The 23,732-nt window shown below is 41.5% G+C and overlaps 1 protein-coding gene across 3 annotated transcripts; it reads left to right on the top strand.

Moving 5' to 3' along the window:
- The first annotated feature begins 8,669 nt into the window (after positions 1-8,669).
- Positions 8,670-22,276, top strand: LOC135502035 (tetraspanin-3-like). 3 transcript variants are annotated; one of them, XR_010449728.1, is made up of 9 exons: positions 8,670-8,765; positions 10,753-10,831; positions 11,448-11,723; positions 12,570-12,644; positions 13,013-13,120; positions 13,592-13,819; positions 14,593-14,676; positions 19,314-22,082; positions 22,118-22,276. XR_010449728.1 is itself a non-coding variant. In XM_064794487.1 (9 exons), exons 2-8 carry the CDS (start codon positions 10,772-10,774, stop codon positions 16,479-16,481), a joined length of 885 nt encoding a protein of 294 aa, XP_064650557.1. In that variant the 5' UTR covers positions 8,670-8,765; positions 10,753-10,771; the 3' UTR covers positions 16,482-16,511; positions 19,314-22,276. The 3 variants fall into 3 exon arrangements, 2 of the variants coding, with proteins under 2 accessions (XP_064650557.1, XP_064650556.1); XM_064794487.1 differs by adding an exon at positions 16,428-16,511 and having other exon boundaries at positions 19,314-22,276; XM_064794486.1 differs by having other exon boundaries at positions 19,314-22,276.
- Positions 22,277-23,732: the final 1,456 nt, after the last annotated feature.

Below are 23,732 nucleotides of genomic sequence, written 5' to 3' on the forward strand. Positions count from 1 at the left end.
TTTTTCTGCCAGTTGGCTGAAAAGAGTGGAAATATCAAAATCTGTCTAATTTGTCGATTATCAAAAAATTTCCGTGGTCAACTACCAGTTTATTTTTCACCATTTACTTGCCCGACTCTCCGGAATAACATAATCTAAATTTCAGATTCACAACCCCACGCAGTATTTGATGCGTCGCGGTCAAACATTGACAATATAACTGCTTAAAGGCTTAAAAATCAATTGTGGTCTTGCATCCTCGAACGGGACAGCTGGGGAGCAGCCATTCTCCTCCCCTCTCGGGGCAAAAGGCTGAATGAGGCCGAACAAAAGGATTTCGCACACTCGTCGATGAAGTCACGTGGGGTGTGATAGCACCCCACGTGACTCCATCCAATCGTGTGCTCATGAGGAAGAGTATTGGGAGGAACTGAGCACGACATTCCTTCAATTTCGAATGCGCCAGGCAAAATCTCGCTCATTCCTATTCCAACACTCCCACCACTCCCAAAACTCCTATAACTTCTCCAACGCGTGAAAGAAAATTATACAAGGCGGATATATCTTATACAGAGATACTTTTATTCCTTTGAACCAAGAGTACATGTATATACGTGACATACGGCTACAGAAACGGGAGTTAACATGATGCAAACGCAAAACGTATTATTACCGAAATCACTTTAGTGAGAATGATGATAGAAGCTAGAACTTGATGAAGAGTTTTGGTTTAGGGGCCAGAGATAACCTAACGAGAGATCCACCGCCCATGAACGAGCCCAGCTTACATAACGGTCAAGACCCGCAATCGGGCAGGTAGCAACATTGGAACAGCGTGTAACCGTGAAAGTGTTGCAAACGCCGGTAGCCCCCCTTATCGCTTTTGTGAAGGAGTGCGATATCGCCACACCCGAGTTGTCTAAGTTGGCTTGCGACTCTGCCTAAATCACTGGCACGATCTCCCGCAAAGAATTGAAGTTTGAAATAAGCTTGATCTCTATGTAGAGCGAAACGTTGCCTTGGCGACAGGTTACTACGAGTTATTTGATCATCAATATAGGCGGCAATTTTGATAATTTTTGAGAGAAACATGGGCTTGGCCTGAGTGGGAACAACCTGAGCTCTTGCTTGCTCCCCTGCTATATGTTTTATGTACGATTTAACGAGCGGAGATGCCGCCGGGTTTCCCGCGCCTAGGATGTCACAATAGGAAGTACCTCTACCGCATCCTCTAAAGATGGCTTTATTCTTTGTTCCAACTCTGATGCAATAAGGCTTGCAAATTTAGCACAGGAGGGCGAATTTTGGATCGACTCAGAAGGCGGGCGCTGAGAGTCAAATGCTTGCCCTTTAAAATTTCCCTTGAAATGCTTAAAAAATGGCTCTATATGTCCACTCCATTATGTAGCCAGTTGGCTGTACTGTTGCGACATAGGGTCGTCAGGGGGAAGAATTTCATCCAAAGAACTGGCATGCTCGTGCAACTGGCCGGCAACGAAATTATCTGGGTCTCTTAGCGCAATACTATTTACATCAAAGCTTAGCCGCCGGGAAAAAACGTCCTCAAATTTTGGGCAAAATTGGGCGGGGAGTTGGGCTTTCTGTCCCTTGAGGTTTACCCAGCTTGGCGAGAACCTTGCAGAGCGCGAAGCTGACACCGGATCAAATGGCGTTATAGTTCCCATGTTGGCACGTTATACGCTCTAAAGCGTTGATTCTGCAAAACAAATAGAGATTACATTTAGGAAGGACAGAAAGCTCTCAACCCCCCCACCCACGTGAAAAAGATCACTAGGGAAGTTACCCCGGGTGGAAGTAAAGAGCTAAACAAGGGCGCTATTCCTTGTTATCTGACATGGGTTTAGGAACTCTAGGCTTTGTACTTACGAAATGAAACGGCCAGGGGCCATTGTGCTCACCGTAAGTATTTTTAGGAGACAGTTACAGAAAGTGCTACAGTATTAATTTATACATGCATCTGTGACCAGTTCAGAGCCGGCCCTAGCCAAGTGGTGAATCCGAGACTTGTGGTTCCAAGCTTGTAGAGTCTAGGTGAAAATGATAGTAAAGAAACGTGCCACTCCATGACAATGGTGAATATATTTTTAACTTTGACCTCAGTGACCCTGACATTTAGGTCAAATAACAAACCAGGGTGATATGTGATGTAGACACATCCACCTGACCATAACAATTTCATCACTCGTTACACTACAGCAATCGGCAAAAAACGATTTCCAAGATGGCCGCCTAATTAAATCTATGGCACCAAATAAATCAAAAAATGAAGAAAATGTAAGATAGAACTCAGAAAAGAAAGAAGGAAAAGATGAAAAATAAAAATATTTTTGGCTGTCCTTGACCGGGGTTTGAACTCACGACCTTTGGATTGCCACAATACGAGGAAAAACCCACAAAACATGCAATTTCGGCCATATTTGAATTCCGATCTGGCTGAAACTTGGCATACAAATAGTGGCTTCTTAGATGCATCATTACACAAAATTAAAACTCTTTACATTGAACAACGACAAAACGTACCAAGAACGGTAAAGTTTTCAACTTTGACCTCTGTGAACTTGAAAGGTGGGTCAAATCAAAAACCCGTAAGATATGTGATGTATCCTTGCTGGGAGTACCTACCATGAAACTTTTATCAAAAACAAATCAGTAATAAGCGAGAAATCACACTTTTTGAGTTTTGAGTTTGGGCCCCCTGGTGGCCAAGTCAATAATCAGACCGAACCAAAATTCAGTGTAAAAGGTCAACTGACCTAGGGGGTCATTTGTTCAAAGTTTCAAGTTCATAACTGTTGCGGTTGAGAAACGTGCCATAGTTACACTCAAACGGCAAATTTACGCCATTTGACCTCTGCGACCTTAAAAAGTAGGTCAAATCCGAAAAATCGTGCAACATCTGAGGTAACCTTGCTAGGGGTCCCTGCCATAAAAATTTCATCAAAAACAATTTGCTAATAAGCAGGCTATTGCACTTCTTACTTTTTCTGTTTTGGCCCCCTGGTGGCAAAGTCAAGAATCAGATCAGGCTGAAATTCAGCACCAGAGGTTATCTGATATAGGGGGTTATATGTACCAAGTTTCAAGCTCATAGCTTTGGTGGTTGAGAAACGTGCCATAGTTACACTCAAACGGCCAATTCTTGCCATTTGACCTCTGCGACCTTGAAAAGTAGATCAAATTAAAAACCCGTAAGATATATGATGTATCCTTGCAATGAGTACCTACCACAAAAGTTTTATCGAAAACAAGTCACTAATAAGCGAGATATCACACTTTTTAGATATCCACATTTGGCCCCCTGGTGGCCAAGTAGAGAATCAGATCGGACAGAAATTTAGTGTCACGGGTCATCTGACCTAGGGGGTCATGTGTACAAAGTTTTAAGTTTATAGGCATAGCGGTTAAAAAACGTGCCACTGTTTTTGAACTAGGATACGACGGACGACGACGACGACGACGACGACGACGACGACGACGACGACGACGACGACGACGACGACGACGACGACGACGACGACGACGACGACGACGACGGACGACGACGGACGACGGACACTGCGGTATCGTATAGACTCCCCTACGGTGAGCCAACAAGTGACACAAATGACGGCTTAGAAATTTTACTCTTGCCCGCATGGCTTGGAATCGCCCGAAAATTCTAAAATTACGCAAGGGCGAACTGACAGCTCGTAGGGTGACTCTGACGTAAGCTTGCCCAATATATATGTGTGCACTGTCTGGCTTTGGCGATGTAAAATTGTAGAAAATTTTAGAGTTCGAATCAGACTAAAAAATAGTCGAGCGTGACTTCCCCTATATAGTCGCCTATCGGCGCATTCAGAGAGGAACTGCACCGCCCGATTTATCTCCACTGTGCTCACTGGCGAGCCTACGCAAGACTCCCAAGGCGACAGTTACATATATATATCTCATACAAAAGAGCCGTGTGAGATTCAGGCAAGCCTGAGAGGAAAGACACAAAATACTGTGGTCGAAAATCGGAGAAAAGCAAAAAGCGACAGGAGGGGAAGCCAGTCGACCGACCAAGGAGGCGACAAAAGGTTGAATGAGGCCGAACAAAAGGATTTCGCACACTCGTCGATGAAGTCACGTGGGGTGGCCGGCATATCGCACAGCCACAAATCACTTCCTGCTCAATTCCAGGACATTTGCACAACCTGCTAAAATAACTATGCTGAGTTAAGGAACAATATCACAACCTATCGAGATAAAGCTAATGTTTCGCCTATGAGTCATGCAATATTACCATAAACGCTGCCTTTGTTAGGCCATCAAAATACATGTTAACTATGACATGATGTTCGCTATATATAATTCAAGTATATTGAGATTTTTGCGCCAAGGTTTTTCGCACCACTGCGCCTTTTGTGACGTCTACTTCTTGTTGATTTTGTTTGAATGTGACGTTCTATTCTGAGCCATGCAGCTATTTCGTTTATATGAATGCGTGAGGCAAAAAGTACTTGTATTTTTCATTATATTTACATATTATGTTGACGTCTATGGTCGTGCCCGAAAGTTTAGATATATACACTTTTAGATTTTGCCGGAATAAAATGGTGCATGTCATACCTATTCGTCCATTTCATAAAAATGTCACAATATAAACAAACACCACGAAAAATCTTTTTAAATCCTGAAGTGATAAAAAATAATGATTATACTCTCGTTCTTCCCAGCCCAGTATGATAAATAAAAAAGGAAAAAGTGCCAAAGTTGTTGGGCACACGGCTGAACCTTCAAACATGTCAAATATCCAACTATACATCAAAAGTCAAATGCTAAATGTGGCTTCCATGTTTGTCCGATTAATTGATAGGGTCACAAAGTCCAGTATGTTACTCAGCCCCGTCAATAATAAATTTCAAAATAAGAAAGAATATTTTCATCACTGTTTTGGTGACGTTAGTAGAAACGAACCTTAATTGGGCCAGTTCAGTGTCCTTCATCGTGATAAGATTTCGCATTTTGAATGGTATAGCAAAATCTTTTCATTATGAATGCTATGCTAGGCTAGGTGTTTATTTGGCAGATCGACATGATAAACATTGTAAAACACCAGTGACGTACATGTATGTTCCGCCATTCATCATCAAGTTCACGGAACCGAATGAGTGATATGCAATCATGGTCTAAAAACAGCCAATGTGTTGTATTTGGTCATAAGGACTCAACTAGGCCTATGCTACAATTATTATTCATGGCCGAGATAGAAATGCATTTTATTTGAAAACACTTCAATGTAAACAGGAAAAAAAGTAGTAATCTATAAGGTTTATACAACGAATGGAGACCTTAACTATAGGTCAGCTGAGAAAATAATCATTGGTGTCTTTATATATACACGGGGACTTCAATATGATGTGATTACATTTTTATCTTCAAAATTAGTTCCCCTTTCGCCGAATCCAAAGCATCCTGACATAACCAGTGGTTTTAAATACACTCCGCCTTTCGATATTTCAAATGATATGGGAGTATCAAAAACTTGTATCTCAGGATGACTCCAAAGGTAGACTTATACCGATGACCTGGCGGGGATCGGGTTCCCGAGTAGAAAGCCACGTGTACTCTTAGAAAAAAAGATTTTCTTCTCAAAAACCATTTAGGGCTGACCATAGGCACCACCATTTTGACTAGAACGTGAAATCATAGAGCAATTAAACCTCTTTCAAAACGAAGTGAATGCAAATTTGTAGGCGGGTGGAAGTCAGTTCTTTGTTTTCCAGAGAACAGTCTCCCACCCTTGAAATTGGCATTCACTTCAATTTGAATAATTCTACTTGCTTTATGATTTCAAGTTCTAACCAAAATGGTGGTCCCTATGGTCTACCCTTAATGGTTTTTCAGCCAACACGAATATGCACCCCGTGACTTTTTGGTAAATAAATAACCCCAAATGTTTTTTGAGATGGTAAGAAACCTCTGAGGGTTATCACTTCGCTGAAACACCTCAACGGGGTCAATATTTGCGTTGGTCGAAAAACCATCAAGGCTTTCCAGAGCTGAAACACTTTTTTTTCTAAGAGTGTAGGCGGGTTGTTTTATTCTAAATCACCTTGATTACAATGAAGCACTATGCGCCCATTGTGCCTCGTTTTGTCGGCAGCGGTTATGGTTGGTTATGGTGATACAACAATAACCATTTGGGTTGGTGCAAAATATGGAAGCAGCCAAAAGCAGTCAATATTCCATTTCATTGTGTCGTTTAAGGTGTTCTAGAAGAAATATTGCTACATCATTCTCGAGGAGAGATTGATGAAAGAATGCAATTCAAAGAATTCCTCAATATCAGTATTGGTTGTCTCGGGAGGAGCCGCATTTCGCATAGGCAAGGTAACCTCGCCTCTCCGCTCCGCTTGAATGAAGGCGACTGGTGACAGAGTGTATCATTTCGCCGAAAACCGCATCCTGAGATTAGGCTTTATCTACTCCTACCTCATCGCACTACATTTTAGCTCACCCCTGCGGTTTTTGGTGAGACGACCTTGCGGTGTTTAGTGAGACAAACGAAATCTCCAGACCTCATCTTTTATCTTCACCAAACTCACAAGATTGTACAACACATTCACCTGAAAGGACAACATCATGGAACTTGAAGATGACCAATTTGTTTGCAAATTCCAGATTCCCAGCAGGCAAGGCAGGTCGACGCTGCTAACTAAAAAATCAATATGTAACAGCTACATGTACACGAAAATGCACGTAAAAAACCTGAGCGCAAAATCAGATTCGCCCCAAATATGCCCTTTCTGGGGCGAGAATTTAAGAAAAATCGCTTTTTCCGCTATTCAGGAATGAAAACAACATTTTCGATGTAGCAAACAGTTAAGAAATTAAAGTTTTTACAATAAAACAAAAGAAACAAACCTCCGATGAAATAATTGATAAGACGACCAACATGACATAGTTGATTATTGTATACTCATTAAATAAATACATGTAGGCCTCTGGGTGACGTCACATCGCAATAAAGGGCATAGTCAAGCGAACTGAGGTATAATCTTGATTCATTACCCGTGGCGTCCATCTGCATGTACATGCAAATCATGTTTTTAACGTTTTTTTACAGATCGCTGAAAAAAAACAGACTGATTATAGAATGCTCACGACAAGTTTTGATGATCAAGACAGAAATGAGATTGTACGTGTATGTATTGAGCTAGAAATTGAATATTCTGATAACTATATAAATATACTAAGTGTAAAAAAAACTTGACACATTTTAAAAATTGAATAGCACCAACATTATCATCAGAACCATAAGATGATGTCACTTTATCGGTTAATTAATTCGTTTTGTGTCACTTAATCGGGCGATGGTGTGTCACCTAAACGGTTGGGAGGTTTGTCACATAATCGGTCCATTTTGCGTCACTTATTCGGCGTGGTCACCTAATTGGTTGCATTTTTATCACTTTTTCGGTGAGGTCACTCTTTCAGTTGATTTTGTCTCACATTTTCGGTTTAGTAGCCGAGGTTTTTGCCAATATTTTAGCTCAACTTGAGCGGTTTGGGTGAGACAATCAATACCGACAGTGAGGTATTAATTTCAATTCTAAACATCTCAAATTCAATATCGAATAATGAGGTTTTAAATGCTTTTGAAATGCTGCCACATTTTGCACCAACCCAAGCGGTTTGGGTTGTCTCCCCAAAACCTCTGTGGTGAAAACGAGGCTATATACATTAACCTAATACATGTAATATAATGAAAATGAAATATTCTCACTCGGGTGTTTTAGAATAGGTCATTTAATCGGGCGATGTCACCTAATCGGTTGTTACACCTCTCGTGTAACCTTTTGTTTTAAAGTTGGTTATCAAAAATTGGAACAAATATTTCAAGATGGAAATCTGCTTCCAGAGTTGGCACGAAACAGTCGTTAGTCATGAAAGCGAGTAATACCGTCATATTCGTCATATGTCTTTCTTAGATGTCTTAAAAGGGTACGCCATTACTGGTGGTCAAGGAAAATGCAGTTATACACAATGGTGTAGTGCAGTTGCTAAAACTATAGGTATTTATATTATAGTATTTGTCTACACAACGGCAGTGCTGAAAACTATATTTATATCTGTAGTGCGTTTTTACGGATTTGGAACTTTTCAAATTCAAATTTCAAATTTATAACGAATGGCCTAGGCCTTTAACTTTATTACTTCACATGTCTTTCTTAGATGGCTCCTATACTTTCTTTCTTTGCATATTCAAACCTAAGCAGTCCCGTGCCATATTTTCGTTGTTGCTATCAACTTTCCGGCAGATGACTCCACACTTGGACAACATACTTCAATAATCCGGGTCATCTCATTGTCACGCACACTGCACCCCAGCAGGCAGAATATACAATGCATCAATGAGTACATTTCTGTATACATGCACGCACATTTAAGGCAAATGTATTTGGAATTGGCTTCTAAGGCGTTTTGGATGTGTTGTTCATTCATTCCATCAAACCTGACCTACATAACCTGTGCATTAATGTGTACATTGCTGTATAAATGCACGCATGTTTGCTGTAAAGTTCATTGAGTTTGGCTTTAAAGGCTTTGAAATTTATATATGAATATCATACGATTTTATTGATGCGTGTTTTCTCGAGATGTTTAGTGCCAGCCAGTACTATAGCATGACGAATAGCTTTGTAGTCATTGTATATAATTAGATGTACCAGGAACACTTCACCAGAAAGGTTGTAAGACGACCGAGCACAGGGATAGAAACTTAACTTTAGCGCAAGGTAAGATCTTTTTCACCCAATTACGTAGCTCAAAACTGAAATCACGGAACAACAAAAACCTACATTAGTTACACTCTTAAAAATAAAGGTTTTGAGCTATAAAGCTTTTTAGCGAACACAAGGCACCCTTTGATTTTTTACAATTTTTTTTCTTCGTTTCTCTGAAAAACCTCTGTGGGGTGCAAAATTGTTTTGGCTGAAAAACCCTAAATGGTTTCATGACAAGCTAAAAAAAACATCATATTTTTTTACAGTGTAGGATTAGGACTCGTCGCCCTTGGAAAAATTCTATTTCATGTAAAATCTAAAATGGTCAATATTTGTAAAAAGGCTGGAAATTTTGAAACCGAACTTTCGCAAAATGTTTAGAAGGATGTTATGAGCATTTTGGTGAACAGTTGTGTTTGATTGTCATGCTCGTTTAAATGTAGCTGAAACAAACGAGTTTTATTGAGGTAAAAGTTCCAGCCAAATGGAAGGAGAGTTCACAACGTGCTTTAGTAGGATGGTACATGTATGTAGGCCTGGTGTTATCTTTTCTGCACACATGTAATATTCTTGAAATTCTGCTCCCGCGGGTTTTGAAATATTTGCTGATTTCTTTTCTTGTAAGTCTAACTACCTGTCGGCTCGTGACCCCGAGACTTATGGATGGATTTCAAACAATTAATAGGGATGCAGGAAAGGTGATACATATTATATAATAATTGTTCCTGCCTGTAAAGTTGCAGTCACATTACAACTAAATAGCTACATGTGACACTCCCAATGTTGATGTCATCGAATCATGTCAACATGGGTATCATTATGAATGTCGATGAGAGTGCTTTAACCTGAGTTTGTAGCCCCTTCGACGAAATCCGGGACCCACCATCGAGGGTCAGAAAGGGCAAAAGTGGTACCTTTGACCCCCGCCCACGCTCTTCGATACACGTTGATAAAAACTCAGTGTTTTATTCGATAAGTCCTACTCCTCGCATAGACCTTCACTTTGATACCCATAACGACACTCTCTGGGCATGAAGATATGTTGAAATCTGAACTGAATACATTCAAAACGGGAGTCAACATTACACATTAGGGTGTTTTCGCAAAACACACGAAACGTTCGACCTCGTTATCATCAGGTCGAACAATGCGGTAGGCGTTGACGTTGGCGTTTCGGAGCTTTTGCGAAAGCTTCCTTCTAATGTCGACAACCCTCACCCCGAGATTGTCCGCATGCCCTGGGTACTATAAGAACCATCAGTTAGGCCTATTAACGGACGGGTTCATCACTGCACCCGAAATGTCAGATTTGAAACTTTCGAACTATAATATATATCAAGAGTCATGAGTGAACCAATTTGCAGGCCTCCGGGGAAACGATTCAGGTTCCTTCGTGCATATTGTAGGGAAACGTTCTGCATGGTCAGTCAGCGATAATGACAATCTGCTATCATATTCGACCAGGATATAAACTTGCACGGAACCCAAGAATGAAACCATGAAACATTGATCACTAAGTAGTGAGAGAAGGTCAGTTTGAGTTCACGTTGCATGACTTGCATTAATATTAGGGAGTTTTCACAAATCCCCCGAAACGTAACGTGAACGCCTAATCCCATTGTTCGACTTCGTTATCAGGAGGTCAAACAATGAGATAGGCGTACGGGTTAGCGTTTCGGGGGATTTGCGAAAACTCGTTCGGTCCGCCCGTATGTGAGTATTTGGACAGACACAAGGCGCGTTGTCCTTTACTTCTTTTTCAGTGTACGCATGCGTACTCAATGCATTCGCGTAGTGATATTTCAAATAAAAAGGATTGTGCTGGGAAGTAGGTTCGAATAACTTACGGTGGCTGGGGAACGACATCACATGATCACATCAAATATGTATCAATTTATTGACCCCTAAATTTGAGATACATAGGTCACTCATTATCACGTTTATTACCTCAGTTACGTTATCATCCGGGTAACTAAACCTCTCTATATTCTCTCTCCAGATATCAAGAAACTTCCAAGATGGGAATAGCCGTAACGGCAGCACGTTTCATTCTGATGATCCTTAACACAGTGTTCGTGGTAAGTCAACATACCAAGCTAACTTTACGAAAATAGTGCGGCTAAGATCTTGAGCGTAAACGTTAACGTAAAGATTGAGAGTGACGTCAGATTGCATCAGTTTCATTAGGTGAACTTGAAGCAATAGTTCAACGCATAACATGTCTGTAGGCAGGGCGCAGATATATGCGTAAATCGCTGAAAAGGAGGTTGTAAAAAACATTATTCGTGAACTTTACAAACTCTATTATGGTTTGCCAGAGGTGCTTCTAATCAAAGGAGGGAATTCAATTCATGGATAGATAAGATGGCTTTAAGGACTGCCTAACTTACTAAGAGCGATTTCACGCTTTGGTCGGCCACCCCGCGGCAAATTACACTAGGCTCCAGGTGATGTTTGGTTCATTCAAATTTCCCGCTAGCGTGGCTCAGATGGGAAGGGGATGCATCAACAAAAGATGCCAACTCATTAGTGGCAATTATTTTATTTACCAAAGAAACACAAATAGCGTCCTCAGCCAAGTGTGGTTTTGCCGCGGTGGCGACCCCCAGCGACAACCGCAGCGGAAAAACGCCCAACTGGAATCTGGCCTTTATTAAAAATTCACTGAATTTCGTTAACTTCTTATTATTTCAGGTGTTGGGAATCTGCCTGGTCCTGGCAGGAGTAATCGTGCGGTACCTCGGTGATCAGATCATTCAATTAATCAGCCCGGCCCTTAACCAAATCAACGCCTTCTCCAGTATCACCGGTTACACGGCCGAGCTTACAACAACTACTAACGGCTTTGACATCCAGGCAATCCTCGTGGAAAATTCGATTGCCTTCATCGCGATTGGAACTATTTTGGGGGCCATTGCCATTTTTGGGTGTGTTGGAGCCTGCTGTGGATTGAGGATCCTCTTGTTTGTGGTAAGTATTCTGACACGTGGTTCAACATCACAGATTGACAAATCAGCGTCGATCACGCACTACTAGGAATGAATGCGTGATCTCACTGTCCTGGCGCCGGCTGCTATGTGCAATAAGAAGTCGTTATGAAATAAAGCGGTTTCTAGGGAGCATACTTTTGTAGTTGGGATAAGTGCCTGATAAGTTCACGGGCATGGTTTGGAGGTCCAATTAACGCGCTTAGCCCTAAAACGAGGCGGACGGGTGCAATTATGTCGGGAATGAACCCAAATCCCTGTCAAAAATTCTATGAATGATTCTTTGCACCCAAATAAATTCTCTCTGCCAGTCATACCTCCCATGTTTAGTCACTGTAGGTTATACGCAAAATACGTTAATCGCAAAATCGGACTGGAACCGCGGACATGCACTGACAGATTTGTACTCACTAGGAAAAAAACATCAAAAAGATGTCGTTTGAATAAAATGGATTCGACCAACATGTTTTAATGTGTAATTTTAACCATGTCACAAACCTTCGCCTGAGGAAAGGACCTAAAAGTAATATGATAATGAAAATGGCCCAGTCGAGGCCCGGTGTGACAGTGGATATAGTCCCCCTGGAGTCATAGTCCGGTAGCATTGTATTTGACCAATTAAGCAGCATGATCTATTGTACCGCTAACCCTAACCAAAATATTTAGCAATGCGGGCTATTGTTACACGGACTATCAGCCCTAGGACTACTATCCCCGTCACACCGGCATTTCAAGCATATGGACGGAACGACGTCATCGATAGAGTTCCGGTCCAGCGCAAAGAGGAGGATGTCTTGACTGATGTCGTGAATTAATAACATTTTTTCAGTACGGGATCATGTTGTGTATAATCGTAGCAGCACAGCTCTTAGCTATTGGAATCGTCGCCGGAAGATACGACTTCGTAAGTACTACTTTTTTTTCAAATTCATCAGCGTCCTCGCTCATTCGTTAGCGGCTGTTGCATCATTGGAACCAGACGCACCTCCGCACAGTGCGCGGCACTCGCTTTTGCGTTGCTGTTGTTGTTGTTGTTGTTGTCATTGTTGTGGGGATGGACGCTCCTTGCCTACCTCTGCCTTTCTTTCAAAATACATGTACCACTGAGAAATCCTAGGTATTTCTGCTAACAAAATTTGACTTTTTCTTCGTTGCCATTCAATTTGACCCCTCTAATCTTGACACTTCTGTATTAAGGACAACACTTGTCAGTCCAGAGGGCGTCCTTAATGTAGAGGTAATCGACTGTTTTTTTATCTTCCTTTTCCGCAGTACCGAGGGGAGGCCATAACGTATATAAATAAGGCGGCGGAGACCGAATACCGCGGAACCAACGCCTCAGATGTCTTCTCTCTTCTTGTTAACTGCGTACAGATGAATGTAAGTAACAGACTTTTAACTACCTTTTCAACTATGCACAAGTTGATTTAAAGGCACATGTATACCGTCATAAGGAAATCATGCAGGGGTTAATCACTGCTCCTTTCTCCGGCCCTGCACACAAACGTTTGTGTAAGGGCCGGAGAGGCGAACATTGAGCCCTGCTTTCCTCAGGTATATGAAGAATAGGGCATAAGATTAAATGTACATGGATGTTGGTTTTTTTCTGCAAAAATGGCTTCCTGCAAGACCGTGACTTTTCCAAACTTGATCATTGAAAAATCCTGAAACTGCATGCAGCAATAAGCATTTTACTTGCGGATGTTCATTAATCATTTATCGCCTTGGCGACTTAGTGCCATACTTTCTGAGGGGGCTCGGAACGGGGTCGTGTTTCTTGTAAATGTCATCCCTATTTCTGAGGTCATCTCGCAAAACTCGCAAAAAAATGTGTATTCCATACCTTTTCAGCTGAAATGTTGCGGTGTCACAAATTACACGGACTGGCACAAAGCGAAGAATTGGGACAGGACCCAGGACTACTATCCGTTTGAACTGAATGTCAACACTTCGCCCATGCCGAAACCATTCGAGATCCCGGTCGCTTGTTGCCAGATGAAACTTCCCTATCCCAGCATTACACCCATAGATGTCAACTGCACGAGCACACCAACCACGGCCAACTCGTTTTATAATGTGGTAAGTAGGCGTGGCCACATTCCGATTAAGACCGATCAGGCCCGTCCCACTACCCCCAATTGGCATGACATATTTTTTTTATATACAATGTGGCTTTCATGCTGCCTGACTCTGGTCTGATACAGGCCTAGTAAAACCACGCGCCTCCCTACGAGATATCGTGATATTTGGGTGGTCGATCACTACAATCCAACATTGCGTCAGGAATTAGTTGTACATGTTTTTCATTTTGTTCGACGAGAAAATCGACAAACGATTTGTCCTCTATTCCACTATGTATCGAATTTCAAAGCCCCCTGTACCGCTATAAGTCGAGTGAAGCCTACAAAGTCCGCTATATCAGTATGAATAGAATTTCAAAGTCCCCTTTTCCACTATAAATTGAGTTTCAAAGTCCATTGCTCCACCCTAAATCGACACCCGTTTATGAGTGTGCGTCTGACAGATTTCCCACCCTAATGGGTCGGTGAAAGGAGGAGACTTTAGGACTGAGATTCACTGCCGGCAAGTCGGCATGCTATTCCACGTCGAGTTTCAAAGTCCCCTATATGCCACTTTCAATCCAGATTACAGTCCCCCATTCCACTATATGTCGATTTTCAAAGTCCTTCATGCCACTATAAACCGAGTTTCAAAGTGCCCTAATCCATAAGTCCCCCTATTCCACTATAAAACGAGTTTCAAAGTACCCTGTCCCACTATAAACGGGATTTTCAAAGTCCTCTATTCCACTATAAATCGAGCATTAAAGTCGCATATTCTCACTCTTCCAGGCTTGCTTCACCTTTATCGAGCAAAAGATCAAGGAGTACGAGCTCTACGCGATACTGTCGACGGCTGGCCTGATACTCGTACAGGTAAGAAGCGGGGCAATAGAGAGCTTGCGTAACATTTACAACTTCCAATCCGACTTTAACTTTGAGAGTGAATTACAGTCGCCCAGTTACTTCAATTTGATTGAACGTTCTCACATTAGAGAGTTTTCGATAAGCGCCTGAAACTCCAACATGAATTCCCATCCAAGTGTTCGACCTCTTGAGAACAATCGACATGTTGATAATCAACGATGTCGGTATTGACCGGTACTGCATCCGACTGTACGGTACCCCTAACCTGCGCGAACGACAGTAAAATATCCTAAGTGTGGCTTAGGTCAAGTCTGGTTATTACCTCGAATTACCCTCACAAATCTCTGTCCTCTTCTCCTCCGGACGAGAAAAAATCCATTGAGTGCGCCAGTTGAATACGTGTAAGGAATTGATACCATACTGGAGGTATTACTGGAGGTGGTGCTAAAATGTGGGCTGAGACCGAGGCGTTAGTCGAGGTTTGGGAGAAATGGCAGCTCATCCACCAGCCTGAGTGATGTTTAGTTAAACAAACAATCACTACTATAATGGACGTAGAGCTGAAATAGTTTGTCACACATCTCCTCCGTCAGTTCAGATCGGATGACCTCGAAACTTTTCCTGAAAGTCGTGGTTGATATGGAGATGGTCCTCGCCGGGTTAAATCGGTAAACTTTGCAACGATCTCGGAGAAATAGCATTTTTTGTTCTTTCTATATATGGGTATACTCATTAACATAAGGGGCCATTTCAGCAGGTCTGAATGTGCATATGGGGCCATCTATTAAATCAAAAGTGTGGGATTATACGAAATTAAGCCGGGAAAGTATTAGGGCCACTATACCGGTATGTTTAAAACATTCATCCATCTCCGCAATTTTCCCCCTTTATTTTGGTCGTACTCTTTCACCTTACGTTGTTAATCGCTCTTAATTTTTCGAAGTACCGTATGGGAATTCATCACGTGATACACGTCACATAATAACGAAGCCGCCTCACCCGACCCAAGCACTGGGCGCAAAGTAGCGCACAGCTCCCTATATGAATACCCGGGGCAAATATAAAATATAATATAAAATCCCGATTAACATTTCTTTACTGCAATAAAAACAGCTCATATCACCCAGATTGTCCCAATCATCAAAATCAAGACAACATCACAACCCCCAGACATATCATTTCATTTCACCCAACTTGCCCCAACCCCACAGTAAGCCAACACCCTAAAACAACCCGCGCCACGGGTATTATGCTAGTAGAGACAATGAGGTATCAATTTCTAATCTAAAACACCTTTAACTAAACAGAGAAATGTGATTTTGACCGCCTATTCATTGACCGTTTCCATATTTTGCACCAACCCAAGTAAAGCGGTTATGGTTGCCTACCCATTACCGCTGCAGTTAAAACGAGGCTCATTTGACACATAGTGCATTATATTAGGGGCGTAGCTAGCTTTCTGGTGAGGGGATGGGTAAAAGGCTCGGGGGGGGGGCAAAATTATACTTTTGAAAACTTCCTGCCAAAAGCACGCTAAAAATACTTTCTTGGTGACTTTCGACTGATGCTGATTCATCTTGGCCCGCTCTGCCAGCTACGCCCCTGTATACACTGCAATGCTTCATTGTATAACACCTCCCTGTCACATAAAGTTGTTTTAGAATTTACAGCAAACCTTACCTGAATTTCACAGAAACAGCGATGCAGGAACTGATCCTCAGGGCGAAAGTGTTACATCGTATATGGTATTTACTTTCCAGGTTCTGATCATCATAGCATCGTTCCTCATCTGGAAGAAACTTGGAAAGGATTAGTTGATGTCCTCCAGATGATATTCGAGAAGAGTAAATTCTATTTCTCATTTATTTGAATCTCATTCCCAAGAAACATCAACATACATGTATATACCCCATTAGTGTAGATTAAAGGGGTACCTTATCTGTAATCACTGGTGCTCCAGGAGAATTGACATACAGTTATGTATACACAATGCCGTAGTGCTGAAAGTTGGCATGTATAGTTTTTGTATCTCTGTCGACACAATGGCAATGTTGAAATTTACGTATATCTAATCAACCGGAAATTTTCGAATTCAGATAAAAATTTCAAGTTTCAAATATTTAACAAACTGCATGGACAGATATACAAATTCGGAGTTCGAAGTTTCAGCAAATTTGCCTGCTTGATAACAGCGCTATACATGTACACGCTATACTGCAATGTGTATAACTGCATGTTTATGTTCCTGATGTGTAAGTATTAAATACGATAGGCGTGCTTATTTAAAAGTTGATCAGTAGAACTCCAACGCCTGATGTCGTTTACCTACACCCCCCCCCCCATAGGCACACTTTCCAATCTCCATGCCCTGTATATACTAGAGAGTAGCAGATCAAAGCCTATATTAATGGGCTATTTATATAGGAACACCCGTCAAGTACACTTTGGAGTCACGCACCTGTAACGAAAGGTAGGTGATAAAGCCTGGAACCTGTGAAACCTTGAAACCAGTGATAAACCTTGAAATCAGTCCTAAAAATGCATAAAAACATGAAATAATGCCATCTGAACCTAAGGTGGTTACGAATAAATATTTGGAGCTTATTTTTACATGATCAGATCGGAATTTGACGGTAGTTTAGAAATCAGTCGCATATCCACTTCAATAATCTATATTTTAGAACAACCCAGTCATACCTCGCCTCCAGTGTACATTACTGATCTCCCAAATATAGGCATGCACGTCACGACACGCCCACCACATACCCATAATATGGACCAATCAGCACTCCGCTTACTACGCTTAAAACGTAGATGAAGGTTTATTACCGAAGGTTTTAGCCGGGTTTGGAGATGAAAAATGTGAATAAATTCCTTCGCTGTGAGCGATTACGTACATATTCATGTACACATCGAGGGATGTAGAGATATTTTCGTGATGTAACCAGTTCTAAGCGGACACCTTTTTTAGTGATTCCCGTGTGCATGTTTGTCATATCTACTGAGCTTTATCAGAGCATTATATATACAAATTATTCTTCTAATAAAAACGTTTTATTTTAGTATATGGAATACAAAACAATCACAAAAGCTTACTTTTGCTTTCATCGAAGAGCAATAATTAGATATTTGCAAACGGCGGCCCGTCATGAATATAAGTTTATTTTTTAACGACAACAACACATTTCCAATGCATTCAATGATGACTTACCTCCACAAAAAGGTTGATTCTGGAACTACTGGCAAATTGCTATCAATAAAGTCAGCTGGGACGAGATTGGCAGTTGGGAGGGTATAAATGGTGGAAGGAACGCGCCCGATTTCACGCGGTACTTGCACAGTGATTCCACGGTTAAGTACTGACTATTCCAAGGTTTATCACTGATTACATGGTTTCACTGATTCCAAGCTTTATCAACTACCGTAACGAAAGGTTAGGTCTTGGCTCTCACGCGTTTGCGTCACCACAATCGAGATGAGTGAGTGATTTAACGATATCAAAATATTGCTGGTGAAGATGAGGTTGTAGGAAAATAATTCCTTTAAAAATTGCCTTAAAGGGACAATATAGGCATTGACAAACTATGACGTAACATGCCGTAGCCTGGCAAGCTGAAGTTAGCTTTTTAAATTGCCAGTCGCCCCTTCCAGCAAGCCCATTTCAAATCGTCGCAAACCTGGTACGCAGGGCCTTTTCCGTAGCAATGCTAATGTCCTATATATACAGAATAGAACATCATTGCCCGAGGTTAAACTTATATGAATTTGGTGCAGTAGCGGCTCTCATGGAACCTCATAAACAACTAATTCCCGCGATTTCCAGCGGATGCGTCTTGGCTGCACCGCATGTTTTTTTGATAGTTCTAGATCACTACGCACGCACATTTGTTCCTGTTAGTGGGTTTGAATGATACATCCAAAAAGTAGCGCTACGGTGAAAACATTGAAAAAAGCGCCACTGTTATTAGCCCCCCCCCCCCCCCAAACATTGAAGATACATAACGTAAAACGAAAATTTCATGGTTTGACAACTTGGATAGAAAATCATTCCTCGCTGATTATTAGTCTTGGGCAAAGTCATGTGGGTGCAAATTGTGCCAATTTAACTAAAAAATGGCCTAGAAGTTTATTACAGGTACGTGACCTTATATGTTGTCAGGGTGTATCAAAAAGTACACAAGAATGTGTTTTCAAAGATGTCTTCAAGCAGGACAGTGACTTCTACAAACATGATCAGTGAAAAAATATCAAAAGGCATTAAACACAATCCCTTAAACGGAATGTGACCGCCGGCTTTCCTGAAATGTCTAAAACTACCCCACGGTAGATGTATTATTAAGTTTGATGGCGAATGTGGCGGTGCATGATGGCAAACAGGGGTATCATCATGGTCATTTAAATCCCATGCCCATGCGGGTTGTCCCTTTAACGGATTGGAGGACACAATTTCCCTGGACCGAAATTCTCCGGGGTAAATGCGCGGCGGGTTTCGCACCATTTCGTCAAGGAATCACATCCAGTGTTCAAGCTAGATAGCGGAATTCTATAGGGCAATAATAGTTTGTTTCGTACCTGTACTCCAAATTTTTATTAATCATTTATCATTTATCACAATATTTCTCACGGTCCTACTAATCTTTTTTCAGATTATCATCATCGCGGCGGCATTCTCCATTTGTAAAAGCCTTGGGAAAAAGGTCGGCGATAAATGAGAATAGTGAACGAGGCGAAGACGCGAGAACTATTAGTTCTAAATTTCGGACTTTACTTTTACTTTGATATTAAATCTGCTAGGAAATCCAGGGGCGTAGCTAGCAGGTTGGGGTGAGGGCAGGGGGCAAATGCAAATGCCTTTCCCACCAGACATCACCAAAAATGTGTTTTTGACCCTGACTTTGGCCGAGTATATTTCAAAAAGTGTCATCCCGAGAGCCTTTTGCTCCCCAAGACCAAACGCTAGCTACGTCTCTGAAATCGATACAAGAAATTTGATGTTATGAATTTGCCTAGGTCACTTTAAAGAAGGAGGGTTCTCTTCAGTTATCTTAAAGGGACAATATAGACAGCAGCTGTAGGCAGGCAAAATAAAGTTGCACAAAACCGCCAGGGGTCTCTCACATCTCACAGTAGGTCGAAATGATTCACGCTTGTACGAGGAATATATTTAGTGCTGAGTCTGACATGACCAAGGGTCCTTACTGTGTATACTAGTCACTTGAAGATGGCCAAATTAGCCCCATACTCCTGCCTATAGTCCCCCTTTAATGATACAGTTTCGTAAATATTATGACTGACAGCAAAATGTTTTCGGAAGAATTTCCACATCTTTGCTCCACTTTTATAAATAGATTTTTGGGCTTTTGGAAAAGTCAAGGATATTTCGGTCAGCAAACATATATATACACGCGTATATGCACCCAAAAAATATTTCGGGAAGGGCCCGAGTATACGAATTTTTCATTTACCAAAAAAACATTTTGGGGCGAATGTTTTTGCTGGCCGGTACAAACCTAATGTAAAAAGCGTTAGTGTTTTCAGGAGTATAGGCCTCTGGCAATGCGTTGGCTTTAGAACATGGATCTGATCGTTGCCATTGTCATCTGTGAAATCTGGCAGTCATCAGAATGTAACATATTTCGGAAGGGAGTCCTCGTCAAATACCATTATCAGTGTCGTGATATTCGCGAAAGATTGTGCATTGTAAGTTGTTCCATCCTCCTGACCGTGATTGAATCGACCCAGATTTAAAGACCCACGCCGTTCGTTAAAAATTCAAAATTTGTAATTGAATTTGAAATTTCCTTGTGTAGAGAGATATGTATAAGTTGCAGGAATCATAACTGCACTACGGCATTGTGTATCCCTCAGTGCATTTCCATTTTCCTGATGAACGGCGTACACCTTTAATGGGCTTTAAATCGTCACCTTACCCCATATTGTGATTATATTCATGGCCCAATTACATTGCACTTCCGCTCAAGACGATACAAGCTTAAAAACTTACAATGCGTAGCCTGTCATGTATATCATTATATTGTTTAGCTTTCCTTATGAATGATATCAGTAAAAATATTTCAATAAGGAATTCAAAGTGAACCTGGGCCTATTATGACTCAAGAACAAAATATCAATTTTTAAATTCTTTTATTTGTGCCCTTTCCAGTGAGTATTTTAAACTGTGATCATTTTTGTTGTAAATACAACATTATTCCGTCCACTTATCGCAAGAACTAGGAACGAGGTAACATTTTGATATGCATTCCAAGAAGGCCTAGCTCGTGATGTTTTTTAGGTTGATCTAATGTAAATATTAAGGTATTGCCTGGTCCCAAGCCTCGGTTTAGTTAGACAGAGTGAGTGAGACTGTCAAAAGGAGGTGACACCACATTCGCTTTAGAACACATTTTCTATTACAAAGACGCAAAGTGAGCTCGTCGAACTTCAGGTCAAGTAAGGGTATTAGCTGTTAATATCGTTTTCTACTTGGTTCGGGCAGTCTTTCAAATAAGAGTATTTACATGTATAAATATTGAAAGACTCTGGCTAAGGCTATTCATGATCAGAAAGAGGTGTAAGGGTGTAACATAGGTCATCACCACCTGGATTTCGAGTAGGTTATTGCAACTCTTTTCATGTGCTTTTATAACACTTATACATCCCGTCATTATATTTTTGATGGCATCACTGAGGGTTCGACTCTCGTCAAAGAGTCGAATGACATGAATTTCTCGGTGGCCGTGAGCAAGACACTTGCCTCACCTCATCAGTGAAAATAATGCAAGCACATCTGTGGGAAAGGAACAGTTAGTGCCACTTTCAAAACCGACATGATATCCAAGCACTGTTGTACCTCTACACTCTACAACTATTATTATCATTATTATCATATGCCTTGTATCATGATTATATTGACAAGCCCGTTGGCTTCGGGGGTCACAGCTAGTGAGGTTGATGATGGCGGTGGAGAGACAAAAGGGGTAAAACACGGACTAAAACTCACCAAGGTAAAAAATTCCATCACGAGGTTGAAACTGGGGAAGGGGAATCCCCAGCAATGCATTGCACAGCGCGTTAGTACTTATCACAGTACGGAAAAAAATCATGCTCTACATTTCTGCACTAGTTTACTGTAGACTACCAAGGCTCATACACGGTCACAATGCACACTGTAATAAAAAGGAAAATGTCAAAAAGCCTCTAACATTTCCAACATAAAAACTTCATTCTCTCTCAAACTGAGTTATTCGCATCAACACTAGACATTGTGACATTTTAGAATCAATATCAGACCAGTCCGTGCATAATTAATTAGCTCATTTAGATATGTAGGCCTCCTCCACAAAAGTGCAAAACGAAGCGGCTAGGCTAAGCGTCTTAAGGCTAGCATCTCCCAATACTGTGCGGAGTATGAGGCAGTACTTGTAATTATCAATCGTTTGCCAAAAGGTAGACTCCTGTGCCAACATGGGCAACTTGCAAACAAGGTCCACACGTATTTATTCGTCAACATCAGACGCAGTAGCAGCTAGAACTTACTGTACATTCTGTGCCATGCCTTATGAAGCGGGATTTGCTGAAGGATTTGAATAAATTTGATACTTTATGAAGAGATGTTGTTTTTTTTTAAATTTCATAAACAACGAAGTGTCTGTTCAACGTTTCGGTTGGGCGGGGACAATAGGCTCGGGGGGGGGGGGGGGCAGGACGCCACTTCCAATAAATCTGCCGACTATTTGGCGCGCTATTGATCTGACACGTTGCGCTGGCAACTTCTGGCTTTTGAAATGTACATGTACATGTAATTTATATTGCCCCTCACCTCGCAATTAAAAGAACTCAGGACTACCCCTATACGCGGTCTATTGTCTTCGAACAAAGACCACTCGCACCGAGGCATAAATTCGAATGGGTTTACTGCTTTTTCAAAGTGTCATCAGAGAAAATCTTGACATAATATGAAACCCCCGAGAAACAGCATACATGGGGGTTGACAGGCTTAAACCCTTTATTCCCTTGATCGAGTTGACCACAGCCACCACCACTTCGGTGTGAAGCGATTTAAACTCATTCAAAACGAGGTGAATGGCCCCTTCTAGTATTTATATTCAGACAGGCTTCACAATAGGCAGGTTTCGTAACTCCTACGAGCGACGAAGTACGAACGACGAAGGTCTGTCCTGTCATCAAGCCATGTGCTAATTCATTTACGCGACACTCGTAAATCATATTCTGTACCAATTTGCACGAGGAATCAGGGAAACTTTCGTCCATAAAGTACATTTGCATACTTCGTACTTCGTTGTTTGTGAGACCTGCCTATTAAATACGTGCAACGAAGTTGGCTACGTCACCCGAAATCTGTGTCGTCACGGCATCGAGTTCTACAGCTTGCAGCACGGTTTGTTCGACCACTGTTCGATCTCTCTATATGTTGAACAATGGGAAAGACGTTCACGTTGACGTTCCGGGGGATTTGCGAAAACTCCCTAATAAGCTCTGTACACACTGACAACATTTTCGGTAACATTTTCGAAAACATCTCGGCAACACACCTGGGCAACAAAACTTTGGCCCTGTATACACATGACAACATTCGACAACATGTTGGGCAACTTGTTATCGAATGTTTTGAGAAAATGAGGATTTTGGACGGAAATTCATAAACAATGGAAGATTCAAAGAGAAGAAGATGTATTGTCGGGGGCTCTGCCATAATTTTACGTATCCAGATTGAAAGACGGCAAAGAAGACGTAAAGATGAGAAAAGAGTGTGGACAAGACCATGGATATATATGAGAGACCAGCATGGGGCCAAGCACTGTCTCCTGTCTACTGTCATCCCATAAACAGGCACTCAATAACCATTCCTTGCTGGAGGCTGCTATTTTGACTACATCACATGGCTTCAGGTAGATCATGTGATCACGCACACGGTAGCATTCAAAATAGTGCTTTCTGTCAATATAGTAGAAAAAGTACAAACCATGATCCTGAATAGAATAAAACAGGGCACCGACCTGATGTTCTAGTTAGTGAAGTACTCATCTGTGATGTGTTGTCAAACT

This window comes from Lineus longissimus, chromosome 18, assembly GCF_910592395.1.
Source record: "Lineus longissimus chromosome 18, tnLinLong1.2, whole genome shotgun sequence".
NCBI classification, from domain to species: domain Eukaryota; kingdom Metazoa; phylum Nemertea; class Pilidiophora; order Heteronemertea; family Lineidae; genus Lineus; species Lineus longissimus.